The sequence below is a fragment of the Stegostoma tigrinum genome, chromosome 12, assembly GCF_030684315.1.
Source record: "Stegostoma tigrinum isolate sSteTig4 chromosome 12, sSteTig4.hap1, whole genome shotgun sequence".
Lineage (NCBI taxonomy): Eukaryota > Metazoa > Chordata > Chondrichthyes > Orectolobiformes > Stegostomatidae > Stegostoma > Stegostoma tigrinum.
In genome coordinates, this window is record NC_081365.1 from 66,956,607 (window position 1) to 66,982,182 (window position 25,576).

The window sequence follows — 25,576 nt, forward strand, 5'->3', positions numbered from 1 at the left end:
TGACGTTTCGGGCCTAGACCCTTCATCAGCCTCTCTGATGAGAGTCCAGGCCCGAAACGTCAGGTTTTAAGCTCCTGAGATGCTGCTTGGCCTGCTGTGTTCATCCAGCTTCATGCTTAGTTATCTTGGATTCTGCAGCATCTGCAGTTCTTATTATCCCTGCAGTTCTAGTTCCAGCCATAGAAGCGCATGCGCATTGCCGTACGTGTTTCAGCGGCGCCCCTCGCGGCCACTTTGGGAGAAGTGCAGGGTCCGCCGTGGGTGTGGAGCGCATGCGCAGTGCCGACGGTTCGGAGTTCCAGGTGTTTCTGTATCGCTGCGCCACCGGTGGAGGGGCATGTTCCGAGCGGTCGGCAGCTGGTTCGGCCTGGACGCGGCCAAGGAGCCGCTCGAGTGCAGGCCGGAGCAAGACCATGGTGCTGGCGGAAATGGAGAGGGAGCGTCTGGCGGAGACGCGACTTCCGAGGCGCTGAGTCAGGCCAAGGGGCTGGGAGGTGAGAGTGCGGGCGCTTCTTCACGGCGGGCCGGACGGAGACTGGGAAGGCCGGGCCGCAGCTTCAGTAACAGCCGCCTCCCGGGGACTGCGGCGGTGCCACTACGGTGGAGGCCTAGGTGTTAACTCTTCAACCTCTGGATGCTGGCATCAACGCGAAGCCAATGGTCGCACGCCCTGCTGTTAACTTAACAGTACATCTGTTGAATGTTCAGTGAACCAGGTCCCAGAGTAAACACAGTGCAGATGTTAAAATAGTATCAGAGATAATGGGAACTGCAGATGCTGGAGAATTCCAAGATAATAAAATGTGAGGCTGGATGAACACAGCAGGCCCAGCAGCATCTCAGGAGCACAAAAGCTGACGTTTCGGGCCTAGACCCTTCATCTGATGAAGGGTCTAGGCCCGAAACGTCAGCTTTTGTGCTCCTGAGATGCTGCTTGGCCTGCTGTGTTCATCCAGCCTCACATTTTATTATCTTACAGTGCAGATGTTGTCAGGCTTGGTAAATCATACCGCCAGCAACTCTCTGTGATTACACATAAACTGGGGTAGTTCTCTAATGCAGTACACTACCTGGGAGTGGTTTGTTTTCATTCTTTCATGGAATGTAAACATTGCTGGCTGCGCCTTGCATTTATTGCCCGTCCCTATTTGCCCTGGTGGCGAGCTGCTATTTTTTCAACTGCTTACAATCCATGTGCTGTAGGTAAACCTGAAATACCCTCAGGAAGGAAATTCCAGGATTTTCACCCAGTAATGGTGAACGGTGATATATTTCCAGATGAAGATGGCGAGTGGATTGGTGGGGGTGGAGGTGGGCGGAAAGAGACTTGCAGCATTTCAGAACTTGGTTTTTCCATGGAGATGCTGTCATTGCCCTCCTAGGTGGATGTGGTCATTGAGTTTGGACGGTTCTCTTGAAGGATATTTAGTGAATTTCTGCAGTGTATCTTGTAAATAATGCTACTGAGCATCAGTGGTGGACAGAATGGACATGGTGCCAGTCAAGCAGGCTGCATTGTCCAGAATGATGTCAGGTGTTTTGCGTTGTTGGATCTGCACTCGTCATGGCAAGTAGGGCAATATTCCGCCCAGCTCCTGACCTGTGCCTTTTAGATGTTAGGCAGGCTTTGAGAAATCAGGAGGTAAGCTACTACTGCAGTGTTTTTAGCCTGTGACCTGCTCTTGTGGCATCTGCATTAGATAGCTGGTCTGATTCAGTTTCTAGTCAATAATGACTCTTCCCCCACACCCCCAGGATGTAACACCATTGAAAGGTTATGAGATAGTAGTTAGCCTGTCTCTTATTGGAGATGATTACTGCCTAGTATTTGTGTGGTGTGGATATTGTCCAGCTCGTGCTGAACATCGTACAATAATCAGTGAATATCTCCTCTTCTGAGCCTTATCCTGGAGAGAAGATTGTTGATGAACCAGCTGAAGATAGTTGGGCTTAGCCCACTAACCTCAGGAACATCTGCAGAGATGTCCTGGAGCTGAGATGACAGACCTCCAAAAATTGCAACTTTTTTTATTTTACCAGATATAACTCCTACCAGCGGAAAGTTGGCTCAAGTTTGCTCCAGTTCATGTTGTCTCTAGTTTTGCTAATACTCCTTAACACCACGCTACATCATATATGGCCTTGATGCCAAGGGCAGTCACTCTCACCTCACCTCTGGAATTCAGCTCGTTTGTTCGTATTTGAATCATGGCTGTGGTGAGGTCAGGAGCTGAGAGCCATGTTGGAACCCAAGCTGGGCATCGCTGAGCCGGTTCTAAAAGAGAAACTGGACAAAATACTCAGCCGGTCTGGCAACATCTGTGATGAGTTCTGAGGAAGGGTCACCGCATCCAAAACATTAACTTTGACGTCTCTTCGCAGATGCTGCCAGACCTGCTGAGCTTTTCTAGCAATTTCTGTTTCTGTTTCTGATTTACAGCATCCACAGTTCTTTCGGTTTTTTCTGAACAGGTTGTGTTTTATAGCAACGATGATGATTCTTTCCATCACTTTCCTGATGATCGAGAGTAGACTGATGGGGTGGCAATTGGCCAGGTTGGGATTGTCCTGCTTTTTATGTACAGGATGTATCTGAGCAATTTTCTACATTATTGGGTGGAAGCCATTGTTGTATCTGTGCTCAAGCAGTTTAAGGGTTCAGCAAGTTCTGGAGCAAAAGCCTAAAGTTACCTTTTGAATGTGATATTCAGTGTGTCCCTTACTATCTTGGGTCATCAATAGAGATGTCATTATCAATAACTGGCCAACTGCAGTTTGGAAACTGAAAGAAAGATTCTTATTTATATAGTGCTTCTCAAAACTGCTAGAAGTCTCCGAGTGCCTTGTGACCCATCAGGTAGTTTTTAAAATTGTTATAATGCAGGAAATGTAGTAGCCAGTATATGCACAGTAAACTCCCACCAATAGCAATGTGATGATGAGCAGCTTTTCTCTTATCTCTGCGGGATAAGTACTGTTTAAGATATTAGAGCTAACTCTCCTGCTCTTCAAAATAATGCTATGGGAAAAGTACATATATAAGCACCCAACCAAGTGGAATTGGTTGCAGTTGTTCAGACTTTGATAATAAGCAATGAATTTTTCACTATTTCTTAAACTGTACCTCACATCTCTGACCTTCTGAGGATGTTTGTGATATCTGACCTGGTTTACAGTTGCAAAATGTCCTCAAGGCTCAAATGCCTAACAGCATTTCTGTTCTCTACATTAAAGTTTACGTTTCCTGCCCACAGATTACAGGACTACAGTACTTTCATTTCATTCCTATGAAGCGTGGGCATATGTTGTTCTGTTAGCTGGTGATTTTCATGAACATCTACTTGATGCCAAAATGGAAAGCCTGTATTCAGTATTAAAGGGTAGTGTGGTTTGTGCATTTAAACTTATCTCTTTGTCCACTATTGTTTACTGAAGCTACTGAGATCTTCAGTTGCATGTATTGGTAACCTCAGTGGGAGTTGAACCTCCACGGGTATAGAATAATAGAACAGGATGAAAATTAACGGTAATGATATCTGTGAAGGCATACTGCTGTTACACCACTGGAAATATCATTTGAATATTCTGTTTGGTTTTACATCAAATTTAAATTCAGATAGTGTACAGGAATATATCACTGAACTTCTCCCTCATGAGCTTTAGTCCAGACTGAGTTGCTGTGGGCCCTTCATAGTTGGGCTAGAGAATTCCAGTTTGTAGGTCACTAATGTGGATAATAATTTGAGCATAATTATGAGTAGGCACTTTTAGTGACACCTAGAATGTAGGGTTTTAAACACCACTTTGCATTGAACAGGCATACTATAATCTGGCTGAGCCTAATGATTAAATGGGAGTTGATGGCAAGACAATCTAATACATTAGATAAAATTACATTGACTCCACGACTAATGTGACTGTGATGTAGTTCCAAACTAATTTTTTTTACTGTTTATTATTAGCATTTTTTAATTTTGTTGCTTCCTACATCTTCACGAAAATATAACCAATATGCAAATCTGCTTGCTTTACTAGTGACTGAAAATCTTTGCAAAAAATTGAAATTAATTTGTGGAGAAATTTGTTGGTAATTTAACACACAGCAACTTAGCAGTGCCAGTGAACTTAGCTCAGCTGGACAAGAGACCCTTGTCAAGTTTCAAATTTGTTACTGATTTGCTTTCACCACAGTTTCCATTTATATGGCATATTGCAATATTGTATTTTCTTAAAATGAACCTTCAGTCTTAGAACAGAGAACAAGCAGTTGATTTGGACAAAGTATTGACTTGGTTACCGGTGTGTGCTCATTAAGTCTGAGGTTACTTTAAAACTTTCCTTCTGTTGCATAAGAGACAGTTAGACACCACCTGTACTGCTGGAGTGAAGAACTCTCAAATGGAACTGAGATCTACAAGATCTTAAGCTTGAATACTTAATTTTTGGCTTAATTCAAAATCTTAACACTTTGTTTCACTTTGATCATTGTTTGCTTTCAAAAGTTCCAGTACATCTTTGGTCCATTACAAGTATATGACTTTATCGAGAGACAGCTTTGTTAAGTTACAACAGGAATTTCTCATGACGATGGAATCTTAAAGTTTCTATTGATTTTTTTTTTCCTGCTACAGCTAATCAATTTTGTTTCAGATTCAGACAAACATTTTTGTATCACGTCTCACGTTAACAGGGCTCAACCATGGCTGCCCGTCATTTCTGTGAAATGTTAAATGTTCTAGACATTAAATCAGTGATTCACAAATTATCATTTTGGCTGGGTAATACAATTGATTTAAAAACCTAATTCCAAAAAACCTGACTTAGGACGGACGTGTAATCAGGTGAGATTCCCTGTTTTCTCTACACCCATGTACGATGGTCGAGGAGGGATCAGCGAACCACATTTAGTGTATTTCATGACAACCAGATATCTCAGTGATGTATAATAAATGAAGTACTTGAAGTGAGTTCCTGTTGTAATGCAGAAATCATGGCAGCCATTGTGCATGCTGTGAGGTCCTGTAAAGATCAGTACAAAAATATTCTGTTTTTGTGATGCTGATTGAGAGAGAATTGTTAGCCAGGATGCTTGGGATAACACACCTCTTTTTAAATAAGAGCTTCTACCTCCATCTGTCTCATTTGAAAGTCAGTACTTTGAATAGTACAGATTCCTCGGTGCTACACGAGAGAATCAGCTTTGATTTTTAATGCTCAAGCCCTTGTGTGGGACTGAAACCTATAATATTGTACCTGGATGCAGGCAAGAGTATAACAGAATTGACCATCATAATGTTACCTGTTAACTTGTCATCTTGTACTGTTCTTTTGTCAAAATTAACTTAATACTTTTAGCATAAGTTACATGGCCTGCCATGCTGAACCTGGAGTGTTGGGCAGTCAATACTGTAGCACTGCTGTTAAGACAATACTGTTTGTCCTGAGGTAATTTGTGTGCCACTTACCAAATACTGCAATGACCCAAAGGTCACCTAGTTCCCTGGCTCACAGTTCCCCTACTAAGAGATCTCATTGTTTCACACATTAGATTAGGCAGTAGCAGACTCAGTTTTACTAGGGTTTTATTTTGTTTGTGTGTGCATAATATAATCTAGTACAAACATTAGTTTCCACCATTCCCTTTGGTTACTTTACCTGAACAGAGGTCACTGCAGCACGGGAAAAATTCAGCTACTTTCTGAATTGGCATTGAGTCAGAAAGTTAACATGTTTTGCATGAAACTAGTGCATTAAGAGCTTTAATCAACCTGTTCAGACACATCTCTGGGGCAGGTGGGACTTGTACCTGGACCCTCCTGTCCATAGGTAGGGAGATTACCACTGCACCACAAAAGAGAGAAGAATTCAGCTTCTTTTTAAGTCAGCCAAAAAAGATGTGTTATGACATAGCTCTGCAGCAAGTGAAACCTGACCCCTGGTGTCTGGCTGAACGCTGGGGACGCTATCGCTGTGCCACAAGACTCTTTAAAAACAGTTTAGTTTAAAAGCGTAAATACGTTGTAAACTGAAGAGATCAGCATGAATTCTAATGCTGGCAAGCATCCTGCACATTGGCAAAATGTAGAGTGTAAATATTTTCTAACTAATCTGTTCAGAGGTGTGACCCACTTCCTGGAACATTCGGACCTGAACCTGAACCTTCTAGCCAAAGACGCAGCTTTTCTAAAGATCTTTTTCTTGTTTTTGGAGTAAAGTCTCAGCTGAAATCAAGAGCTTTACTTTGCAGCACATGTTTTAGATATTCATGGTCACCCTATTCCAATGTGGTATGACACAATGTGGCTGATGGACATAGGTTAGGCTACTTTTGGAATACTGAGTGTAATTTGGGTGTCCCTGCTATAGGAACAATGTGAAACTTGAAAGGGTTCAGAATAGATTTACAAGGATGTTGCTACAGTTGGAAGGTTGAGTTATAGGCCGAGGCTGAATAGGCTGGGGCTTTTATCCCTCAGTGTCAGAGGCTGAGGGGTGACCTTACAGAGGTTAATAAAATCATGAGAGGCACAGATAGGGTAAGTAAGCAGTCTTTTCTCCAGGGTAGTTGAGTCCAAAATTAAAAGGCATAGGTTTAAAGTGAGAGGGGAAAGATTTTGAAAAAGGACCTGAGGGCCAACCTTTTCATGCAGAGGGCGAGTGAGTTTATGGAATAAGTTGCCAGTGGAAGTTGTGGAGGCCGGTATAATTACAACATTTAAAAGGCTTCTGGATGTGTATTATAATAATAGGAAGGAGTTAGTGGGATATGGGTCAAATGCTGGCAAATGGGATTAAATTTACTCAGGATATCTGGTCAGCATGGACAAGTTGGCCTAAAGGCTCTGTTTCTCTCTATATGTCGATGACTGTGTGCTGTCTGGGACATATCGTAGTGGTAGACCCCTGACCTCTGGCCCAGACAGCCAGGATTCACTCCATGCTGCTGTAGAGGTGCATCATAACATCTCTAAACAAAGATGGAAGGTTTACCAACGGTCTCTAAATTCTTATTGTTGATTCAGACTAGAAAGGAGGATTGGTGGCACCACTCAACTGAACCACAGACAAACAGTGGTTGGTACCACATCACACATGTCACTGCTGTCCCGTTCATGGCCAGTTTATTTGCTTTGCAGTGCTATGGAGTTTGTGGACCATGCACGTCTTGGTTGCGGGCAGCTACGCCCCCTTAGTTATTCAAAGTATCTTTTGTTTCTTTGCTTAAACGTCAGCCCCACACTGTTCAGCTAGTGCAGAGGGATGCAGGCAGGTCAGAGGACCTCCTTATGGGCTCACTCCTTAGCCAGATTAAGGTAACCATCAGCAGGTCATGGAGGGGGTTGTATTGCCTGACTGTCTGCCCCTCTTCCGCGGCTAAATCTGTATCAGGAGTCTTTGAAAGCATGGGGTGTTAGCCAGCACCCTTGAAACCTGTGAAGTGGACACTGTGGTATCTGGAATGCATTATCTCCCCACCAATACTATTTTGACTAAGTTTCCTCCCTTGTTTCCACACCATTTTTGTTTTGTTTTTTTCTTATCGTCACACTGCCCCAGGCGGACTGCATTTGTTAATTGTAACTTGTTTAGTCTATTAATACTGATGTGGCAGGTCTTCAAAAAGATGAGAGTTGCATTCTTGGGGGCTTGCTTTGCAGTGGTGATGTTCCTCCTTCTGAGACAGAAGGTCTGGGCCAAGTCCCACCTGCTCCAAAGGTGTGTCAAAACCTATTTGAACTGGCTGATTAAAAAGCATCTAATGTTTCTTCAGTACCGTGGTTTAACTGGCAGATGTTCTGAGTCGTTGGCTTCTGAAATAGGAAAGAGAAAGAATAGTTTACACCATTGAATAAGAGAGATGACCGCTACAATTAAAAGCAACATCATCTGGGGCACTTAAATTTTGTCAATGTCAATCTTATTCTTGAACAGATATTGTTTTCTAGATGAATAACTTAATTGCTGTAATATCACATGAATATTTACCCACACGTTGCTGTGTAGAATATCTTGCATAACAGACATGTACTCCATTTAGTATATCCATTGTACAATGTGGATTCCACAGGCATATAGGAAAATAAAAGCTCACTCCAGGGACTAAAGCCCTTGCAAAGTTTGAGCCAAATACAGAGATCAAGATAATGTTACACAGCTTTTGAATTAATTACATGTTTTATGTTAACTTTGGTTGTTTGGATTCTAGAGGGTTGCATTATGATATCTGACCTTTTCTTGCACAGATTATCTATTCAGTTTTGCAACTGCTGCTACCAAAAAGATATCTGAATCCATGGTTGAAACTGCGCAGACTATTAAAAAGTCTGTAGAAGAAGGCAATATTGATGGCGTGATTGATAAGGTGTGTATGTTTCCACAGAATACTATTGCGTTACAAACATTATAAATGTAATATACCGAAGTTATGATGTTATGGTGCAGTCAAGGTAAATGGAAGGAGAGGCGCAATAATTAATATGCCTGCAATGTCCAGCAATTCTTACAGGCATGAAGGTCAAGTTTTTACTTCGGACACAATTGGAAAATTGAGTGTAAATGATGCTGTTTTAAATTAATTCAAGGATAATGGTAAAATGCTTTTGCATTACGACATGAAAGATATTCCATGAACCAGCATAATTTGATGAAGTTATAGGAGATAATTGTTGCTTTACATTAATGTTTAAATAAGAGTGTTTTTAATTCCGTTTTCTCAACGCTGCAGAAGTTGGAGTTATAGCAAAAACGATATTTTTACGTGTTGACTCCTCCAAGTGAGCAATTGGACTTTAAATTGCTGAAAGGATTTTTTTTTAATTATGAACGCTTTGAATCATTTACTAAGGTCAACACCAGAATCTTTACTTTTTCGTTATTTTGATATGGAAACATGGCCACTTTTTTCTGGGTGGGATGGAATCGTATTTCAGGATGTTTGTTCTCACTGCACAGTTCATAATCATCAGTGCATGTGCACAATATTAAGCTGATTTTTCAAACTTAAAATGAAAAGCTCTACTGTTCCATTTTGTTTAATAATTTATTTTTCTTGCATGATATACTATTTCATTAAGGTTGGATTAGATTCCCTCCAGTGTGGAATCAGGCCCTTTGGCCCAACAAGTCCACACCGCCCCTTGAAGTATCCCACCCAGACCCATCCCCCTATAACCCACACACCCCTGAACACTACGGGCAATTTAGCATGACCGGTCCACCTAGCCTGCACATCTTTGAACTGTGGGTGGAAACCGGAGCACCCGGAGGAAACCCACACAGACACAGGGAGAATGTGCAAACTCCACGCAGACAGTCGCCTGAGGTTGGAATTGAACCCAGGTCCCTGGTGCTGTGAGGCTGCGGTGCTAACCACTGAGCCACCATGCTGCCCGACCATCAAATTAAGTGGTTAATTGTTATTTTGAGTGCTATTGCACGTGTTCCTTGGTATCAACAAACCCAGCCAATGCTTATATTAGCGTTATAGATTATGGTAACTGATTTATATTTGTATTTTCTTGACCTTTTCAATGGTCAAGCCAATAGTTAGCAGAAACTTCAATCCATAATATTTTTCCAAATAATAAATATACTTTCCTGTGAACATCCGGATAATTTGTTAAAATAGTACAAGTGCTGGATTAAATTTGAACACTGAAATTAACGTAAAGATATATGAAAGGATAAAAGTTGTATTGGACACTGGTTTCGTGTTTGTTGCTGAATCTGTATTCAAACATATGATTATAGCTGAATCTTCACTGAATTTATGATATGGGTAATCTGAATTGTTGCTTTTCAATCAGTCGGTGGCACCTAATATTGATTTAAGCTAGTTTCTCAAGGTGAATTATTCAGAAAATAAAAATATCAGTATTTGAAAATAGTCATTTGCATTTGGGATGGTATTTTTGCAGTTTGAGTTGTTTTCTGCCTGTGAAAGTACACACTTTTGGTCAAGGAATGAATTTTATGTCAGCTGTTGATAAGTGTCCTCAAGACCCAAGTTTGTCCTTAAGAGTAAGCAAATTCTGTTTCCACATTTTAGACCATTATTGGCGATTTCAAAAAAGAACAAGACAAGTTTGTACAAGAAAAGTTGACAAAGAAAACAGGTACTATCTATTTATTACAGTACAGATTCTTTTTGTGTATTTGTGTATTCTTTTGAATGCTTGTGTTACCTGATATGGTCCATTTTGTATGGTCTTTCCAAAATCCAAATTTGTGTGATGGATGTTATTATTTGATAAGTTGATCAATGTCAACTTTACATTCATGGGTTTTACATAGAGGGAAAAATCAATATGTGCTAAAATTAAAGTTATTTTCATCGTCTGTTGCTTTTCTACAGTTAGATCATATTATATGTTATGTACTTTTTGTAGTTTTATTAATTATCTATGATATTTACTGCTACATTACATTTACAGTAAGCCATACTGACAGGGTTTCCAACACTGACAAAAATTGGATTCCTTTTCAGACCAGGATGAAAAGCCTATATAAAATATTGGCATTAAAATAAAACTGAATTGTGAAAGTAGAAACAAGTTTTAACATACCAGCAGATCATCCTGTTAACAATAGATTTGAGGTCATACTATTTTATAAACAGTAGGGGTGTTAGCCATTTAACACAAAGCATGAGACTATGTATATCGATTTATGATTTTACATTGGACATTTGTTTACATAACATTATACTTCTGTGTTAGCTTGGGGACCAGATTACACAAGATTTTATGTACGGTGTAATATTTGGAGATGGATATCCAGTATGTAGTTGCATTCCAGTTGTAGGGGAGGAGGAGAAATGGTTATACACTTTGGTAGTGCTTGTGCCGGGAAAGGGAGTAGTTGGTCCTGCAGTTTGATAACATTGTACAATATAAACAATGTAGAACAATGCTAAAGTGGTACTCCAGTGCAGCCTAACATGCTTATACTATGCAAACTAAAATGTTATTGAGAGTGGAATGTACAACATTAACTCCACGTCAGTATCTTGGGACTGGAGTAGTATTACTTTTTATTAAAGAATAAAAGCTTTCTTTGTAAACCATCTTTTTTTTTCAGATGCAGCAGTACCTCCTTGGGTTGGATATAGTGAAGAAGAAACTATTCAGCAACAAATCTTAGCTTTATCAGCAGTATGTCTGCGTTTCTATTTAATATTTTAAACTGATTTTATTTTGGTATTGTGCAAAAGTTAGACAATGACTGGAACCAAAGTATAATTTAAAGAGTAGGCTTCAATGTTAAAATATGAAAGTGACAAACTCCTAGCCTAGAATTTGTATTCAAATGGCCCAGACTTACCTAGTAATGGTGCGATCAGTGATCTACCATAAATCACAACATCTAGCATCAACTTTGCACTGTTAGTTTGCTGCAAATGTTGCTGCTTTTGTTACAGTCGTCATAGTGATTGCCAAACACTCACTTCTGATATAAAAGCAAACATAATAGCATGTTCATCGACTAGAGTCGTGGCATTGTGATTTAAGCCATAGCTTGCCAGTCATATTCTCTTTGAAGTGATAAAGTTGGAAGTTCATGTAAGGTAAGGGATATAATTGAATTGTCTTTACTGGCTAGTATGTGTTCTCGTCGGCGAGCAGTGCCTGTACTTTGGAGATGTAGTCCCTTTCATTCGTTATCACTGTCATGTGCCCTTTGTCTGCAGGTAGTATTGTGATGTTCTTATCCTCCTTTAATCTGTCCAGGGCTTGTCTTTCCTGTGTGTTGAGGACGTTGAGTTCACTCCTTCTGGTTAGTGTTGGGACTGCTGTCTGTCTTAAGGTTTGTTGTGTTTCTTTGTTGATATTGTTGGTCTTGAGTGTGGCTTCCAGTGTAGGTAGGAGTTGCATTTTGTTGGCATCCCTGTAGTTGGAGTTCAGTTCTCGGGTGAGAACGGCTTTTCCACGTCTGTCAGTTTCCTGTCGGAGAGGTTTTATCCACGTATACGGTCATGGACAAGGAGAGCTACCACTTCGACTGGGACAGGCTATGCAGAGACAAGTGCAAGAATTCCTGGAAGCATAACACTCCACGAAGCATGCTATTAGTAAACACATTGAACTTGACCCCACATACTTTCACTACGAAGAAAAACTGGAAGTGATGCAATCCATCTCAATGGTCCCCAGAGTTGAAAAACCAGGCGGGAAAATACACTGACGCTTCATTGGAGGCAGCACTGAGGATGTTACCCAGCACGGTAATGAAATCTGCAAAACAACAAACCAGCTCAGCGAGCCAACCAACCAACCTCAACACCCACAATGCAAGCTACAGATCTACTCCAAAGCCTTATAAATGATTTGGATGTGAATATAGGAGGAATAGGCAAGTCTGTGGGTGACACGAAAATTGGTGGTGTACTGGACAATGAAGGTTATTTCCGATCACACTGGGATCTTGATTAGATGGTCTCTTGGGCTGAGGCATTGTAGATGGCTTTTACTTCAGATAATTGAGGTGTTGCATTTTGGTAAGGCAAACAAGGCGGGACACATACAGTTATAGTAGGAACTGCCAATGCTGGAGAATCTGAGATAACGTGGTGTGAAACTGGATGAACACAGCAGGCCAAGCAGCATCAGAGGAGCAGGAAACTTTGACGTTTTGGGTCGAGACCCTCATACAGTTATACTTTGGCACTGGGGAGGGTCACCGAACAAAGAGAACCAGGGATGCAGGTGCTCAGTTCCTTGAAAGTGGAGTCACAGGTTGACAGGGTGGTGAAGAAGGCATTTGGCATGCTTGCTTTCATTGGTTACTGTATTAAGTGTAGGAGTTGGGTTGTCATGTTGCGGCTGTCTTGGACTTTGGTGAGGCCACTTTTAGAATATTGCATTCAATTCTGGTCACCCTGCTATAGGAAATACGTTAAACTTGAAAGGTGTCAGAAAAGATTTGGAAAGATGTTGCTGAGATTGGAGGGTTTGAGCTGTAGGGAGAGGCTGAATAGGATGGGGCTTTTTTCACTGGAGAGTCAGAGGTTGAGAGGTGACCTTGTAGAATCATGAGGAACACATATAGGGTGAATAGCCATGGTCTTTTTCCCAGGCTAGGGGTCCCAAACCTAGAGGACATAGGTTTAAGCTGAGAGGGAAAAGTTTTAAAAGGGACCTGAGGGGCAACTTTTTCACACAGAGGGTGGTGCATTCATGGAATGATCTGCCAGAGGTGGGTACAATGACATTTAAAAGGCATCTGGTTGGGTACATGAGTAGGAAAGTTTTAGAGAGATATGGGCCAAATGCTGGCAGAAGGGACCATTTCAACGTAGGATATCTGGTCAGCATGGACGAGTTGGACCGAAAGGTGTTTCCATGCTGTATGACTGTCTAAAATTCTCTATCCTGGAGAACATGCTGGTGAAGTTCTACTGCATCTCTTCCAGTGCTATCACATTCCTTCGTGTGGTTTGGTCACCAGAATTGCACACAATACTCCAGCTGTGGCCTAACCAAATTTTTGTACAGCTCTAACATAATCTCCCTGCTGTCATAATCTGTGCTGCAGCTGATAAAGGTAAGAGTCCCATTATGCTGCCTTTTAACCTGTCCCATTGCCTACATGTATCTGTCGCCAGGCGTCTCAGAATTCCTGTATTACTCTGAGCTTCTTAGTTCATTGAGTACTCACTTTGAAAGTAATAACCTCAAGTTTTTTTAGACTAAATTCTGTCTGCCACTGATGTGCCCATCAGACCAATCCATTTATATTCTCCTGTGACCTGATACCATTTTCCTCACTGTCAACTACCTGATCAATCTTTGTGGGATTGTCAAACATATTTAATATCATCTACCCCTGGAGTTTCTTCCGTATCATTTATATGTATCACCAACATAAGGGACCCAGCACTGATCCCTGTGGTACTTTACTGGACACCACCAGTCACATGAACAACCCTCTACCACAATCCTGTATCTCCTACCACTAAGCAAGCTAATTTTGAATCCAACTTGCCATGTTATCCTGGACCCTACATGTTTTTACCTCTTTATTAGTTTCCCATGTGGGACCTTATCAAACCTTTGCTGTAATCCACATAAACATCATCAGTTGCACTACTCTTCGCCTAGTCACTAGCTCTCAAAGTTCAATTAAATTTGTTAGGAATGATTTCCCTCTGATAAAGCCGTGCTGACTATCCACGATCAAACCTTGTCTCTCCAAGTGAAGATTTAATTTTATGCTTCAAAATTTTCTCCAGGAGCTACCCTAAAACTGATGTGAGATTCAGTGTCTATATCTGGTTTAGCTCCACCACCGTTCTTGAAAAGTAGGACCACATTTGCTTTCGTCCAGTCCTTTGGCCAGAGAGGGATTAAAAATTTGGGTCAGAGCCCCTATAACTTCCTTCCTCATTTCCCAGCAGCATGGAACACAACACATCCAGACCTAGGGATTTTTAAGTTCATCAAATCCAATACCACCTCACTGTATCAGCTCGAGAACTTCACAGTCCCTCTTTCCAGATTCTGTACCTACATTCTTCTTTCTTCTATGTGAAGTACTCATTTAACACCTGACCAGTTCATTGGATAAACATATGGATAATAATGGAATAGTGTAGGTTAGATGGGCTTCAGTTTGGTTTCACAGGTCAGCGCAACATCGAGGGCCAAAGAGCCTGTACTGTTGTATGTTCAGTGTTCTCCAGCTCCATCCTGTATGAATAGCTACTGTTCTACTTAACACATATTCTACATCAAAAAATGCTTTGTAAATTCCATCTGAAGTTAAACTGAAATTCTTTGTGCTTTCAGGAGAGGAGAAATTTTTTGCGAGATCCACCAGCAGGAGTCCAGTTTAATTTTGATTTTGATCAGATGTACCCTGTTGCTGTAGTCATGCTCCAGGAAGATGAACTTCTTAACAGAATGCGCTTTGATCTTGTTCCAAAGTTGTAAGTTATAAATTTCCCAATTTTGTATGCTTTCAAAATTATTAGAATGGCAAATTGACTGACACAAAATTTATTGAATTAACTTGTTTAATTATATGTTAAATGAACATGTTCCTTTGAATGTAACATGTGTACTGAAATGGAGTACTCAGCACTTTTCCCATCTATGTTGCTCCGTTTTTCTCTGTTGCACAGAGATGACTGGATGTTTCCATTGCTACTGTTTAGATTTCCAAATGGAAAAATGGCACACACTATTAGAAGTAAACAAATAAGGCCAATTCTGTAGCAGTGTTGTATGTGATACAGCCAGGATAGCTGGACGTGTTTCATCTAGGCTGTATGTAAAGAATGGAAAGCGTAGTCAAATCATTACAGAAAACAAGTGTGAGAATGTATCAAGACAGTTACAATAGAAAATTTGACCATGCCTCATCGGTTTAAACATTCAGACAGTGTGGAAGTGTCTAGTTTGATATCTAAATGTATTTTCATAGAAGTCATTTAGACTCTAATTCTATTCTTTTCAATTGTGTCTACTTTTTGTGCTTTTCAATTCCACAAAGCAATGTCTCAACAAAGTAACAAAAATGTTCTTTGTGAACATTGCAGTTCATTAATCAGATTGTGCTGAAATAATTTAATCTGTCATACAAGAGACATTTCCAATTAGAGTAGAAACCCCTCAGCACTGCAACAAAGTGTCAACTGAGGTTATATACTGAAGTCTGCTATGCGAGTCTTGAGCGACAAATCTGTTGATTGAGAGGCAAGAGTTCTACCCCTGAGGGTAGATGACTTTTTAAAAATATATTATAAGCAAAGTTCTGTGGATGCTGGAGATACAAAATAAAGACAATGTACTGCAGAAACTCAGCAGATCTAACGACTTGCGTGGAGAGAGAAACGGTTACCATTTTGAGTGCAACATGCAGCACAATTACTGTCAGTATCAACTTCACTAAATTCAAACTGCTCTAGTGACTCGGGTGCTTAATCTAAGATGACAGTTCTGTTTAATGTTAAAGAAGTACTGCATTGCTGGAGGTGCAAAGTTGTACGTCTTTCCTTCACCACCCCGCCAACTTAAGCTCAATTTATGCTTCAATCAACATCACAAAAATAAACTATTTGCCTATTCACCTGATTGTGGTTAGTGGGATATTTGTATTGTAGACTGGCTCCCATAATTCTCTATTATAACTGTGACTCCATATCAACAGTAGTTAATAGGATGTGAAGCATCTTGAAAATGTTGCATAAAGGCAAGTTCTCTCTCCCCCTGTCTTCCAATCCCAATGCTAATAAAGCAGGACAGTAAAGTTTTTTTATTTGCAGCCTTAAAGACCTTAAAGTAGGAGTAAGTGATTCCTTCCTACTCTGAACAGTTGTAGTTCCAGTTTTGGAACATTTTATTGAAACAGTTGATAGAATTGCAGGAATGCAGTGATCCATGTTTTGAGGTATTATGAAATGTGAAATTGCAATGTATTTTCAAGATGAACAAAATAATTGTAATATTAATAAATTGAGCAAGGTGTTTCTCCACACAATCTATTTTCATTTCAAAATTCTTATAGTGTAACCGGATGGAGTTAGGGGTAAAAGATTCAGTTGTCCTGCTCAATTTTGACTAAATTCTGTGTATTGTATTCTGCTCTTTTCTATGCAATGTTTTGTTTACAGATACCAAATCTGTATAAAAATACATTAGCACTATGAGTGTTGATCTCCTGTTTTCTGTCCAGTGTGAAGGAAGAAGTATTCTGGAGGAATTATTTCTACAGAGTATCACTTATCAAACAATCAGCACAGCTTACTGCCCTAGCTGCTCAACAGCAAACAGTTGACCAAGAGGACAGAGAAGATAGCAGTCCAAATGATGTCCATTTAACAGGTAAACACATACGTTTGTGTAGAATCCAGCCAAACTCGTGACCTCTGCCACAGAGGGTGTTGATAATGCTTTTACTTTTGCTTAGTTTGCTTGCCTGTAAACAATTTATCTCAAAATCTAATGAATGAATTTCAAGTAAGCTTGTTGCACAGATATAATATGGTCCAAGGAAGAACTGATTAGCTTTTAGAAAAATATGAATACAGATCCTAAGTTTTTTTTTAAAAGGATCCAGTAGTCTTGGTAAATACTGCTAATTGTCTTTAGAATGTTTTAGGTTATGAAGAACGTTGTAGATTGTCTCAAATGCTGCGCTGCAATTTGTCGTTATAGATATGGGCTGACCTGAAGCTTTTCAGATTTAAATGTGCTGAATGAAAAGCTTTCTGTTTTCAGCTTTACAGTTACAGAGCATCAACCAGACAGAGAGTCCTGAAAAAAGAACTACTAAATTGTAATAATGATGAGTTAACAGCACAGCAGCAAGGTGCACTTTATGAATGCTCTCCTCTGCTTGTCATAAGCTACTTTATCTGCAAACTGTTGAAATTTGCATATGTCGTTCTATTTTCTGGCTATGTTGACTTAATTTTCCCCAGTTGGTGGTCTTAACTGAAAAATGAATAGTCTGAAGCTGGCTCTGAAGCATGCCAGTTGCGTCAACAGCACATGCTATTCAGGTAGATTTTTCTTTGACTTGCATCACCTGGGGGCCTTTGTTCTACTTACCTGCTGGGATTTTAAGGGTGGAAATACTCTGAGCACTTGACTTGAATTATTTAACGATATTGTTAATGTGATAAAAATATACTGGTATGACAATATCATGAATCAATCTATGCTGTCACTTGGACCTAATGGAACATTCTCTGGATTTCGTGTGAGTCAAATTAAACATTTTAGTGCTGAAATCTAATCAAATGTCTCCTAATATAAATAACAGCTATACTTTTGTGGTTGAGATTGACTTACCAGAAGTAATCTATCCGTCGTTTGCAAACTGTTTACAAGATGACAGTGCAGCAGTATCCTCCGTGGTATCGCCTTTTAATTTCAGGCTTTGCGCACACATTCTTAGCCAAGGATAAGAGAATGATGTGCAAGATATTTCTGTACATTTAACACTGATGGTATGTGGAAAGATAAACACTTCTGGATCTACAATTATCAAGGATTGTTAATTGTTCTTAACGAGAAATTCATTTCTTCTCTACTTTTCAGAAACAACAAGGTCAAAAACACCACCTTTTCCTATCCAAACTCAGGCAAAATCATGTGAGGTAATTTTTGTTTTGACTGGCATACATTATTCTTAGACTAAATATTTTAAGTTTTGCGTGATAATGTAAGATGTAACTTATGGAAAATTCTGATCTTTTTAGGAGGAAGAGGAAATTTCCACAAGTCCAGGTACCACAGAGTTTATTAGCGATGCTTATGATGCAAGCAGTCTGAATCAAGAGGATCTGCGGAAAGAAATTGAGCAGTTGGTGTTGGATAAAAAAGAGGATGTTGCAAAAGAAGGTGGGAATAATAGTCACACTTCCAAGTGTTGCCTGAGGTTTATGCTTAAATATTCTATATGCTTTATTTCTCTTCCTCAAAATTAGGACATTAAATGCGGCTTTATCTGAAATGCATACATTTTCTAGCACCTATAAATTTAGTATTTTAGTATACTGACTGCACCTCTGTACTGAAGAATTCGTAATGCTGAATATAACTTTTTTAAGTCATCTTTCTATATTTTATGACTATCTTATCACTAACTATTTTTAGTTACTAATTATTTGTACTGTTTTAATTATTACATTTTTAATTGCATTGCCACTCCCTTTGAGCTTAAGGCATTAATTAAACATTAAACTCAAGATTTTAGTTTAGGGATTTTTCTTGGCATACAATTTTAGGTAGTGACTTCAGTTCAGTTCGCTATACAACTGTTAATCAAATTTGATTCAATTTCAGTGGTATCTGTTTTAGTTTTAGCCAAAATTTGTGACCATGTAGAGGAAAATATTTAAATACATGTTTTGACCACATTTTACTTTGGTGCTTGTTGAATTGAAAAAGACAATGATCTCGAAGGAAATCAAGCAACTGTGCAATGTACACCAGAAAATTTTATTCCTGATCGGTGCTGAGTTAGCTCATCTCAACAGACACATTACTGTGGTGGGTCTAAATGTCTCTTCTGTAGTAAAGAGGCAATCAGCCAGTGTTCCCTTTCTGAATCTTACAGCTCACTTTCAGACCCTGTTGTGTGTGGCCCACAGCTGCTCATGGTCATGACTAAACTTGAGAGTTGAGTGCACTTTCATATTAAACAAACTAAGTTGGCATGGCCCAAAGCATTTGCATCTAGTAAATGCAGATGAAAGCAAGTGTTAAGCGCCTTAGTTGAAAGGACACAACAAAGTAATGATTTTATTTGTGTTCAAGCTAACTCTTTCTCCTGTTTCTCTGTATAGAATGTGAAATTTCAGTCCAACCAATTGGTCCCTGTGTCACATTTTCCAATTTATACATGTGTGCTTGTTAGCATCTGTGTTTCGTACATTACAATCGTGACTACACTTCTCAAAACACCAAAGCTAATGTGCACACATAGAAACATGTATATATTGGAAAATGTGATACAGGGACCAATTATTTGGACTCAAATTTGACATTGTATACAGAGAAGTGTGAGAAAGGGGTTAGCTCAAGCACGATAAGATCATTACTTTGTTGAGTCACTTCAACTTCATGAAACACATCGTTGGCACTTTGGGACATCCTGGGCATTCCCTCTAATTTCTTTTTCCTCTGCATAAACCTCTGAGGTTTGTGCACAGCAGTGACATCCAGCACCAGAAGTCAATGCTGTAGGCCATGTTAGCACACCTGTTACTAAGCATGCAATGTTGGAATGGCTGTGCAGCTTAGAGGGAACATTGCTATGGACATGTTACTTAAATGCAGTTCTTCTTTCACTCGTATAAATACAGTTCTTCTTTCACTCGTATAAATACAAGGCATGTTGTTCAAAAAGAATCTGGCAAAACTAAATAGAATGTCAACATATGGCATGTCGGAAGTCAGCAATGAGTTCCTAATGGCAACCACGCCATATGGGATGTCTGGCCTGTGTTTAGAATATATCAATACCAGATCACTGCAGTGCATAATTTTTTTTGTCTTTGAGAATTTCTTGAGGGACAGTTTATTTTTATTTGTTTGTTTTCAGGTACTACTTTTACGTTCTGACAAACTCATTCAGGAGTGAATTCACCTGTTGCAAGACCGTTATCATTACTCAATTCCAACAGCCAGCAGAAGAACAGCACTGAATGGAGTCAGTCACCTAACTAACTGCAGGATGTGTCAGCCTTAGCAAGTCCTGTATAGTTCATCCTCAAAACTACCCTGGGTGTTTTTTTTCCCCCTTTGGCTGTATTTCCCTGCTTCAGCACTACCGGTCACCTTCTGAAAAAATATTGACTGATCACTGGAGTACATTTACAAAGATTATCACAGCTGAGCACAATCCTTTCCTTGTTTGATATTTTCATTGAGATCATTTCTGCAGTGATATGATATAGAAGACCTGGCCAGTTTCACTATCCCCTTAGTGAACAGGTTCCTTTTTGAAATAAGTATATTTGATGACTTATAAATGTTTTTGATGCAACAAGCATGAATATTGCATAAAATTCAAAAAGATTTAAACTGTCTGTTATGTGCTTGACAATTTCACATCTTAATAGGTTAGATTACAAAATATAGCCTCACATTATCAGTGTATACATCAAATCTGTATTCTAAATTTCTCCAGGCAGAAAGCAAATTGAACCTTTAGATTGGATTGACAATGCAGTGAAACACTCAATTTGATTATGCTGTATCTGCAAATTCTTTCTCATTTAATGGATTATGTGATTTTTGTTTGCAAGTAATGCTTATTTGTACAGTATTACAACATTTTTTTTCAAACAAGATGTCTTCTACTAAAATACATGATCACACTGAGCCTACATTGAAGCCCAGAACTGGAAAGAATCATTACAGAACAATTTCTTGAGATGACATAAAGAGAGGCTGAATCATTTAGGACTGTATTTGCTGGAGTTTGAAAGAATAAGGTGGGGGGTGGTGGGGAGGAGGTGTTACAGAGTCCTTTGAAAGTTTAACAAGGCTAGACAGAGTAAATTGAGAAAAGATTTCAGGAAAGATGTTCCTGAAGACCAGGGAGTTCAGAATCAGGAGTCACAGTCGAAGCATATGGGATAAACTATTTCGGACTGAGATGAGAAATTTCTTTACTCAGAAAGTGATGAGCCAGTGGAATCCTCTGCCAACGAAAGTGGCTAAAACCAAAACATGGAATGTCTTCAAGGAGGAGTTGGACATAGTTGTTGGCACTAAGGATATCAAAGGGTATGGGAAGAAAGTAGGAATTGAGTTGAGTGATCAGCCAAGGCAATATTGAATGGTAGAGCAATTTTAAAGGGCCTAATGGCCTACTTCTGCTCCTGTTTTCTACATTTGTGTATATAAATGTAAATGCATCATTTCGTCAAATGAAGGAAAGTAAAAGTAAACCTGTTTAAACTTTCTTCAACAGCATCTGCTGACTGGGAAGATGAACTACAGCAAGAACTTCAAGATTATGAGGTGGTGGTTGAGGGAGAAAAAACAGATGAAAATTGGGATAAGGAAATTGAGGAACTGTTGCAAGCCGATGGTTGAATTGAAGATTGTGCTGCACTCTATTACTTTTCCCCAACACACAACCAGCATGACTGGCATGAACCTCATTCTCTTCACTCACTTTTGTCTGAGAAGATAAGTTTGTCGGAATAATTCTTGGAGGAAAAAAAAAGTGCCTTGCTGTATGTTTTCTCTGTAATCTGGAGCAATTTACTTTTCGATCAAAGGAGGTGGACTAGCAAGGTTAGATTTCCAGTACCAGGATTTATATATTCTCCATTTATACCTATTAGTCATACAGATGGACGAGTGATTAAGGATTTATATTTTCTCCATTTATACCTACAAATGGTCATGCAGGTGTGCCAGCGGTTTATAGTTGAACGTGGAAAAATCTGCCTGGTGGAATTAAAATTCGGATCCAGGCCTTGGATTTCACCGTTTGGTTTTGAAACTTCATTGTGTAATAAAGTACTGAAGAAAGCTTTGCAAGCTAGTTACAGACAGAATTCAACTATACGAAATTATTTAGGATTTCCTAACATCAACTAGGTGAACATATACTTTAAAAGTTTAATGTGTAAAACTTATAATCAGACTAGAGTAAACATAATTCAGATTGTTCGCTAATCGTATAATAATTCGGAACTAGTCCTATTACATGCTTCACGTTGTTATGAGCACAAGAAACCAAAGTCTTTTTTTAAAAAAATGCATATATTGATAAACAATCATTCCATATTCCTTACGTTTATCCCATAAATATTGTTAGTAATAGCCACCTGATTTTATTGGATTTTGCAGGAATAGTGTTTGAATAAGAAATAACATTTTAAAAATTCATAGACAATGAAAAGTGTACAAATGTCTGTCATGTCATATTTGCCAAAAGCACTAATCACACTTAGCAGTCTGGAAATTTAGACGTGTTTATAATTTTTCTTGGTTGTTTATATTTTTGTGAAACAAATTCAAGATTTCTGTATCAGTACTGATTCTGGATGCTGATTAAATGGTGAAAAGAAAAGATTTTCATAAATCTAGTTTCCCCATATGTTCATTACCCATAAACTCTCATCTGTGCCCTGTTTTAAACTGACATTTATTGAGCACCTTGAAGTTTATGCATTGTAACGTTATGATTGGGAATAATAACCTCCCATTTTAATCACAGGTGGCAAAGGTTCTACAAATTATCAAGTTACATCTTGCCAGTAGTCATAAACTGTAATAGAATACAGGGGCCCTTGAAGCTGCTAAAATGATTCATATTTGCTTTGCTGCTAGGTCTGGAATGTGTATGTCGCTCTTCATAACAATTGAGAGTTTGGGACTTTTCACTGAACTGCTGCTTTACTTTATCATGCTGGCTTGGAATACAATAAATGCTAAAGTAAGTGATTAGTTTTCACGTTGTACAAAGTTGTTTTTCCAGGCTAAATGTAACTTACAAATTTCTTGTATCATTTAAATATTAATAAATTAGATTTCCTTTAATTAGTTTACATTTCCTTGCAAAATCTTTTAAGTAGATTTATTTTAAATGTCATCAATAATTCTAAATTCGGCAGTTTTTCCCAACATTCTTCAAAGATTAATGTAGACATGGTATTAATCACAGAATTGTTACAGTGCAGAAGGAAGCTATTTGGACCATTGTGTTCACCAGATCTGTGAATGAGTATTAGGACTTGCTGCCGTGCTCCTGCCTTTCCCAATACATATTGATTCCATTAAACAATCATCTAATGCTGCCTTGAATGTCATAACTGAACATGCCTCCACCACATTTCTAGGCTGTTCCAGCTCCTAACTAATTGCTGTGTCATAAAATATTCCTCATCGCATTCATTACTTCTGAAAATTACCTCATTATTTATTCATTTTATGAAAGGAAGGTTTTCCCCCCTATCTATTCTGCCCAGCTCCCCTACCTTTTTTCGAATCTGTCCAAGGAAAACAGATCCCACTTATCAAATGATTCTTCATAACTGGAGTATCTCATCCCTAAAACCATTCTTGTAAAGTTTTTCTGCGTTTTCTCTCCAATTCATTTGATTTCCTTCCAAAAATGTGGTGCCCAGCACTGATGTGTTTTATTTGGGTTCAGCAGAACCTCCCTGCACTTGTACTCTAAGCAGCTATTAAGTCTAAGACACTATATGCTTTATTAACAGCTCACTCTACCTGCCCTGTCACCTTTATTGGGTTGGGCATATACATACTCTGGTATTTTCTGCTCTTGCACACCCTTTTGGATATGGCCTTTTGGCCATTTATTTTATGTTTTATCTCCATTTTATTTTCACTGAGATGTATCGTCTCATGCTTCTCAACTTCATCTGCCATCTATGTGTCTGTTCCTCCAACCTATGTCCTGTCAGTTTTACAGTGTTCCTCACAGTTTGTTTCCAAGTTTTGTATCATCTCTAAAGTTAGAAATTGACCCATACACACCAAGATCTAGACAACTAAAATATATATCCGGAAAAGTACTGATCCTAAACTTGATCGGTGAGAATGTCCATTACAGACCTTCTACCAGCATCTTTGGTATCCATGGTGCTACTGTCCCATTTATTTCATAAAATAAACTTATCTTATAAATTTGTCATGTGGCACTTCAAGTGCCTTCTGAAAAGTCCCTGTACATGACATCAACAGTGTTACCATCATCAATACTGTTTCTCCCTAAACCAATGAGGAGGAACGCTGAGATTGACAATTTTATAATCCGAAAGCAAATTAAGGGTTATGGGGAAAAGGTGGCAAAGTGAGGTTGAGCATTTTTTAGATCACCCGTGATTTCATTACATGGCAGAAGTGACTCAATGTGCCAAATGGCCTACTTCTACAGTTGATGGCTTTTCAAAAAACTCCAAGCTGTTTGAAACAGGAATAAAAACAAAGTTGCTGGAAAAGCTCAGTGGGTCTGGCAGCATTTGTGGAGGAGAAAACAGAGTTAACGTTTTGGGTCCGGTGACCCTGAGAACTCAAGCTATTTGAACATTCTTTTCCTTTGAGATCTGTACTGGCTGCTCTTAATTGATTTCATTTGACTATCAATTCTATCTCAAATAACTGTTTCAAGAAATTTCTCCAGTTTCTTAAACTGGCTGGTCTTTGTTTTTACCTTGTGCTATTTTCCAGTCCTCTGGCACCACCCGAACGGAAGGAAGTTTTAAAAGATTATTATCAGCATCTCTGAAATTTCCACCATCACCTCTTTCAATATTCTTGGATGGGTTTCATCCAATCTAGGTAGCTTATTAACTTTAAAGTACCAACCACCCATCCAGTACCACCCTTTATCAATTTTAAGTCCTCCTAGCTATGTTTCTCCTTCTGTCACCAATGGCCTGGTCCCAAATCTGATACCTCATTTTACCACCTTTCTACTGTTTTCTTGTACCTATGGAACCCTTCGGAATACTTTTTGTTATAGAGTCATAGAGCTGTACAGCACAGAATCAGAGCCTTCAGTCCAACTTAACCATGCCGACCAGATATCCTAGATTAGTCTAGACCCATTTGCCAGCATTTGGTCCAAATCCTTCAATTCATACACCTATCCAGATGCCTATTGAATGTTGTAATCTTACCAGCCGCCTCCTCTTTCTGTAGCAGCTCATTCCATACATGCCCCACCCTCAATGTGAAAAAGTTGCCCCTTGGTCCCTTTTAAATCTTTTCCCTCTCACCTTAAATCTATGCCCTCTAATTTTGAACTCCCCCTCTCCAAGGAAAAGACCTTTTGTCTATTTATCCTATCCGTGCCCCTCATGATTTTATAAACCTTTTATAAGGTCACCCCTCAACGTCTGATACTTAATGGAAAATAGCATCTCCCTGTAGCTCAAACCCTCCAACCCTGACAACATCCTTGTAAATCTTTTCTGAACCCTTTCAAGGTAGGCAACATTGTTCCTATAGTAAACTGACCAGAATTGAATGCAGTATTCCAAAAGTGGCGTAACCAAGGACCTGTACAGCCGCAATATGGTTTCCCACCCCCCTATACTCAATGCACTGATCAATAAAGGCAAGCATACCAAGTGCCA

General features: G+C 39.3%; 1 protein-coding gene across 1 annotated transcript; it reads left to right on the forward strand.

Moving 5' to 3' along the window:
- Positions 1–183: 183 nt before the first annotated feature.
- Positions 184–22,916, forward strand: syap1 (synapse associated protein 1). The gene is made up of 9 exons (XM_048540616.2): positions 184–494; positions 8,244–8,362; positions 10,049–10,115; positions 11,080–11,153; positions 14,787–14,926; positions 16,675–16,823; positions 18,045–18,103; positions 18,206–18,347; positions 21,430–22,916. Exons 1-9 carry the CDS (start codon positions 338–340, stop codon positions 21,552–21,554), a joined length of 1,032 nt encoding a protein of 343 aa, XP_048396573.1. The 5' UTR covers positions 184–337; the 3' UTR covers positions 21,555–22,916.
- Positions 22,917–25,576: the final 2,660 nt, after the last annotated feature.